The following is a 6731-nucleotide window of genomic DNA, read 5'->3' as shown; positions in this document are numbered from 1 at the left end:
TTCAATCTGGTTAGGGTTAGGATAAATGTTCCCGGTTAAGGTTAGGGTTAGGGCCAGGGGTTAGGGGTTAGGGTTAGGGCCAGGCACCAGGGGTTAGGGGTTAGGGTTAGGGCCAGGCACCAGGGGTTAGGGTTAGGGTTAAGATACGGGTCAGGTGTCGGTGGGAGTATATAAAAGAAACCGGTGATAGTTGCTGTTCCTTTTTAAAGGTCAAAGGTCACATCAGAGAAGGTCCCACACCATCCCCAAAACCAGGAGGCGCTGGCCGGTTAGGACATGGAGAGTGGGTGAGACACGGGCCATCCTGTTCTGGTTCAGGTGAGTCCTATTTTGGGTCTTAAAGACTGTTTTGTTTACATGACTGTGTATCCAGGTAAGGTGTTTAAAGAATTGCCCCTGACCTCTGGGCTTAGAGCTAATATTGCCTTTTCTCCTAAATGATTGAGAAGTGAATGTTCTCTTAACTTAAGGAAGGAAAATGCTCCCTAAAAACTGTTTAATTGGGATCTTGGGTGTACCCTTTATACATGACATGTACATGTATTGTAATCTTCGCGCTGCGTTGCTAAGAATCCCCGGTGAGTTTCTTCTAAATTAGACAGACCATAATAAAATAAATAATACAATAAACTAAAAAGTGACTCTCAGTGGAAATGAAACAGTAACATCTCAACAAAAACACTTATTTTGTGGGTGCCACAGTTTCAATCTTTTGTATCTTCTGTATTTGCATTTTTATATATTTTTTGAATATTTCTACAATTATCTGAATACTTTCTCCACTACTTCTGTTTTTTTTTTTTTTATGCAAGAAGCTTCACAATAAAGTTGATCATTACTGATTCTGGTTCTTATTAATGCCTCTGATTCTTCTTTTGTGATTGGAGTCCGAAAATAAACAGAAATATGCTGTAATGAAGGTAAACACCACCTTTTATGTTTAGCAGATTCAGACTGCTATCGTCATTTATTAGCACAGGTGAACTTCTTAACACAGTTATATATTCATTTTCTATGCAAATGTTTAACTCCTCTGCACATTTTGAATTTCTCTGCAAAAATCTAGCAAGACTTTTTTTTGGAAGAACTGTGTGAGGTTTTTTTCATGCTGGAAACAATGAGAACACTTAACGGCACACCATACTCTTATTTTTCGGTCGTGGATCTGGACTCGAGTACAAGCTGCCACCCAGAGGAGATTTATTGTCTCTTGTTCTACTTGGGAAACATATCAAAGTATATCAGGGACAAATATTCACTAAAGATTCTGGTAGCAACCAAAAAGACTTCTTAAAAATCCTCCCACTGCATTTGTACACAGGCCTTTATTCCCATTTGTGTTTCTATTAATTTATATCTATTATAATATCTATATATATATATATTATATATATATATATATATATAATTTATATATATATATATTTATATATTATATTATATATAATATATATATATATATTATATATTATTATATATATATATATATTATATAACAAACCCTGGCAGAAATTATGGAATCACCAGTCTTAGAGGATGTTCATTCAGTTGTTTAACTTTGTATAAAAAAAAGCAGACATGACACAAAATTAAAGTCATTTCAAATGGCAACTTTCTGGCTTTAAGAAACACTAAAAGAAATCAAGAAAAAAAAAGTGGTCAGTCAGTAACACTGTATTCTCTCATTTATTCATCTCTGTACTGATACTCTGTACTCATTTGTTTGCCTTGTTTTCTTTCACGCCATACTGATTATGTCTGTTACCATTTCACATCATGTTTAATATCTGATATAATATCTACTGTAATATATTGATATCAAAGGTGCATTTTGTTTGTTTCTTCTCTTTCTGTAGTAACTACACACACACACACACACACACACACACACATGGCAACTGAGTAAGTGAGTGAGTCTCCTTGACTCCTGAACACCAACATGTAGGTCATATAATCATGAAGATGTTTTTATTGTGTCACAGCGATGTTTATGAGGGCAGAGGATTTAGCTGCTATAGTCCGTTGAGGTGGAGCGCTTCTTTTTGATTTCCCTTTATCAGGTGCAGTCATATACATCCACATATTCAAAGATACAGCACAGGTGTAAATGGGGTAGAGGCAGTTCATGGATTTTGGTATCCCAACAATGACAGAGTCCATATTTGAAAGTGGGTAGTGGTATTCATTCAATGAGCGACAAAGTGAAAATACAATATACAAACATTCATTATTCATATTTGAATAGCAGGGGAGGGAAAAAAAACTAAAACACACACATACAAAATTTTGAACTATGTTGTACTTGAATGCAACTCAGATTATGAATTAATCTGTTTGTGTGTGTGTGTGTGTGTTTGTGTGTGTGTGCGCATTATCAGCTTGATTCATTAACCAATTACCTTCATGAAGTACACATCCTTCAGTGTACATCCATACATCATAGATTTTAGTTCAAACTTAAACACAACAGATTATTCACATCATTTAAACATCAAAACTCATTTTAATTCTGAGAGAGACGCTCATGAACGGGCAACATAAAGGAGGAGCAACATTAACATGTGGTCCATGCTGATAAGAACAGGGAGGGAACCTGAAAGTGAAAGAGTTCAGTTTGTTTGGACTACATTTAAAGTCGACAGAGCAGACGGAGGAAAAGTGATTCTGAGTCAGGGTGAGTGTTAATCCAACATTTTTATTATTTTCCTGTCAAAGTCTCTGAGTCAGTTTTCTCTCTGTGGACTGTAGAGGAAAGAAAGGTTTGAATGAACTCAACAGTTTGATTCATCTGTCGACACAAAGTCTTGATTAATTGTCTTGAATTGAATAATTCACATTAAACCTGCTGAAACCAAGAAAACAAGCAGAGACTTAAAGAAAAGTGAGCAGGTAAAAATATGACTGGTTCTATACTGTGGAGTGTAAAAGTCTCGTTGACTCCTGAACACCAACATGTAGGTCATATAATCATAAAGATGTTTTATTGTGTCACAGCGATGTTGTCGTGTCCTTATAAATGTTTATGAGGGGAGAGGATTTTACTGCTATAGTCTGTTGAGGTGGAGTTCATTTTGAACTATGTTTTACTCGAATGCAACTCAGATGATGAATTAATCTGCTTGTTATTTTCTCCATGATTGAATGGTTTGTAAAAATTCTGAAAATAGTAAGAAATGCTGACTCAGTTACCCAGAGTTCAAGGTGACACCTTCTCAATGTTTGTCTTGTTCAACCAACAGTCCAAACCTCAGCACGACAACAAAGAATTAAAAAGGACTTAAACAAAATGCTTTCAGAGAGACTTCCAGTGTTTTAGACAGGACATAGATTTGTTGTATCTGTGACTTTCATCACCTGTCGACAGTAAACAGCTGCAGGAGGTTGTGTTGCTCCTGCTCCTCTTCAGTATCACAGCGAGGGCAGGAGAGAAGCTTTACGACTGATTCAAAGAAGAACTTTAGCTCTCACTTCAACTAAACTGATTATTATGATGAGTTTAAAATATGACTGCTGTATTATATTGCGTTTGTTGTTTCTTATGGAAGCCTGTTACTGTTCCACCTCTCAGACTGACTGAAGTCCAGAAGATGGATGTTCATGTGGAGGGAGAGGAGGACAGTGAAGAGTCTCCAGCATCCAGCTGTCTGAAGAGTGACCAGTCCAAAGATCTTCCTCCTCCAGACTTCAGTGATGAACCTGGACCCTCAGACACAAAGTAAGAGACTGATACTAACTCATTTATTTGTCTCTTTTTCAGTTTCCTCTGCTGATGTCATGTTTTCTTTTTTGTGTTTATGTATTAAATCAAAAACAGTCAACTCAGACAGCCAATCAAATCAAGCAAGAGGCTTTACTACTTTTCTGCTTCTGTTTTGAGGCTGGTACATGTGACAGGGAGAGTGGGACTATTTAATTTCATAATTTATTTATTTTATTCATCGCATCGTGGTGATTTCTGATGTTAGTTTTCAGTTTTCTGCTTTATTGGGTGTTACCTTAGAAAACAAAGATCCAGATCCAGTAGATCATGGAGGGGCTGATGTCCAACTGTGTTTGTGTTCCCTGTAAGTCTGTACAAGAAAACATTTAGTTAAATTAGTTTGAAGAACGTTAGTTCAAACTTAAACACAACAGATTATTCACATCATTTAAACATCAAAACTCAATTTGCTGTTCAAGCTGAGAGAGACGCTCATGAACACATGCTGAACAGGTGATCGGTGAGAGCACACACACACACACAAAGATGAATTCACCTGATTTCTTGTAAATTTAAAGGAGAGGATCACCTGGTTAAACATTAACCAGGTGATGCAGGTTGATAAGCAGAGGTAGGAAAACTCAGAATGCAAGAGTTCAGTCTGTTCAGTCTCCATTTAAAGTCGACAGAGCAGACGGAGGAAAAGTGATTCTGAGTCAGGGTGAGTGTTAATCCGACATTTTTATTATTTTCCTGTCAAAGTCTCTGAGTCAGTTTTCTCTCTGTGGACTGTAGAGGAAAGAAAAGTTTGAATGAACTCAACAGTTTGATTCATCTGTCGACACAAAGTCTTGATTAATTGTCTTGAATTGAATAATTCACATTAAACCTGCTGAAACCAAGAAAACAAGCAGAGACTTAAAGAAAAGTGAGCAGGTGAAAATATGACTGGTTCTATACTGTGGAGTGGAAAAGTCTCGTTGACTCTTGAACACCAACATGTAGGTCATATAATCATAAAGATGTTTTATTGTGTCACAGTGATGTTGTCGTGTCCTTATAAATGTTTATGAGGGGAGAGGATTTTACTGCTATAGTCTGTTGAGGTGGAGTTCATTTTGAACTATGTTGAAAAGAAAAGTGACCAGGTGAAAATATGACTGTATTATATTGCGTTTGTTGTTTCTTATGGAAGCCTGTTACTGTTCCACCTCTCAGACTGACTGAAGTCCAGAAGATGGATGTTCATGTGGAGGAAGAGGAGGACACTGAAGAGTCTCCAGCATCCAGCTGTCTGTCTATGAAGAGTGACCAGTCCAAAGATCTTCTTCCTCCAGCCTTCAGTGATGAACCTGGACCCTCAGACACAAAGTAAGAGACTGATACTAACTCATTTATTTGACTCATTTTCAGTTGCTGACTTTGCCATGTTTTCTGTTGGCCTTATTTTTATTAAAATGTATTTTCAAACAAACATTTAACAAACTTATTGTGACAGAAAGAGAAATCATTTGTGACATCTTCCTCTTAGTGTCTGTGACAGCTGTCAGTCACCTGGAAAAGCTGTAATCTGATCTAAGAGGACGAATACAAACTTTTAAAGCTCCTCATTATCAACAGCAGCAGCAAGCAAGCAGTTGAGTATTTAAGACTTCATAAATTTATCAAAGATTCATATGATCTGAATAAAAAATGTTTGGTGTTTGCAGAGTTCATCCAACAGGGAGAAGCAGAGTCTCCAGAATCCATCTGTCTGTCTTAAGAGTGACCGGTCCAATGAGATTCCCCAGACTCAGTAATGAACCTGGACCCTCAGACACAAAGTAAGAACTGATACTAACTCATTTATTTTGCTCTTTTTCAGTTTCCTCTGCGGATGTCATGTTTTCTTTTTTGTGTTTATGTATTAAATCAAAAACAGTCAACTCAGACTGCCAATCAAATCAAGCAAGAGGCTTTACTACTTTTCTGCTTCTGTTTTGAGGCTGGTACATGTGACAGGGAGAGTGGGACTATTTAATTTCATAATTTATTTTTTTATTCATCGTGGTGATTTCTGATGTTAGTTTTCAGTTTCTGCTGTTAATTGGTGTGTACCTTAGAAAACAAAGATCCAGATCCAGTAGATATGGAGGGGCTGATGTCCAACTTTGTGTTGGTTCCCTGTAAGTCTTGTACAAAAAAACATTTAGTTAAATTAGTTTAAGAAACGTTAGTTTCAAACTTAAACACAACAGATTATCTCCATCTTTAAACATCAAAACTCATTTAAATTCTGAGAGAGACGCTCATGAACGGGCAACATAAAGGAGGAGCAACATTAACATGTGGTCCATGCTGATAAGAACAGGGAGGGAACCTGAAGTGAAAGAGTTCAGTTTGTTTGGACTACATTAAAGTCGACAGAGCAGACGGAGGCAAAGTGATTCTGAGTCAGGGTGAGTGTTAATCCACATTTTATTATTTTCCTGTCAAAGTCTTGAGTCAGTTTCTCTCTGGGACTGTAGAGGAAAGAAAGTTTGAATGAACTCACAGTTTTGATTCATCTGTCGACACAAAGTCTTTGATAAATTGTCTTGAATTGAATAATTCACATTAAACCTAGCTGAAACCAAGAAAACAGCAGAGACTTAAAGAAAAGTGAGCAGGTGAAAATATGACTGGTTATATACTGGTGAGTGGAAAAGTCTCGTTGACTCCTGAAACCAAAATCAGGTCATATAATCATAAAGATGTTTTATTGTGTCACAGCATGTTGTCGTGTCCTTATAAATGTTTATGAGGGGAGAGGATTTTACTGCTATAGTCTTTTGAGGTGAGTTCATTTTGAACTTTGTTGAAAAGAAAAGGACCAGGTGAAAATATGACTGTATTATATGCGTTTGTTGTTTCTTATGGAAGCCTGTTACTGTTCAACCTCTCAGACTGACTGAAGTCCAGAAGATGGATGTTCATGTGGAGGAAGAGGAGGCCACTTGAAGAGTCCCTAGCACCAGCTGTCGTCTATGAAGAGATGCCAGTCCAAAGAGAC

General features: G+C 37.1%; 1 protein-coding gene across 12 annotated transcripts in view; it reads left to right on the top strand.

The window, feature by feature from the left end:
* Positions 1 to 2461: 2461 nt before the first annotated feature.
* LOC109142868 (NACHT, LRR and PYD domains-containing protein 12-like) overlaps positions 2462 to 6731 on the top strand; it is a 10895-nt gene continuing 6625 nt past the window's right edge. For 2 of the 12 annotated variants that reach the window (XM_027274991.1, XM_027274995.1), the window contains exons 1-3: positions 2463 to 2674; positions 3569 to 3715; positions 4919 to 5071. In XM_027274991.1, coding sequence (XP_027130792.1) covers positions 3588 to 3715; positions 4919 to 5071 — 281 coding nt within the window. In that variant the 5' untranslated portion in view covers positions 2463 to 2674; positions 3569 to 3587. Of the gene's footprint in view, positions 2675 to 3554; positions 3716 to 4354; positions 4422 to 4918; positions 5072 to 5460; positions 5524 to 6731 lie in introns of those variants that run through there. The other 10 variants (XR_003461672.1, XM_027274997.1, XM_027274990.1 and 7 more) reach the window with 9 other exon arrangements.

Source organism: Larimichthys crocea, chromosome XXIV, assembly GCF_000972845.2.
Source record: "Larimichthys crocea isolate SSNF chromosome XXIV, L_crocea_2.0, whole genome shotgun sequence".
Classification (NCBI taxonomy): Eukaryota; Metazoa; Chordata; class Actinopteri; family Sciaenidae; genus Larimichthys; species Larimichthys crocea.
Note: the sequence above shows the minus strand (reverse complement) of the source record. Positions and strands in the feature narration are given on the sequence as shown.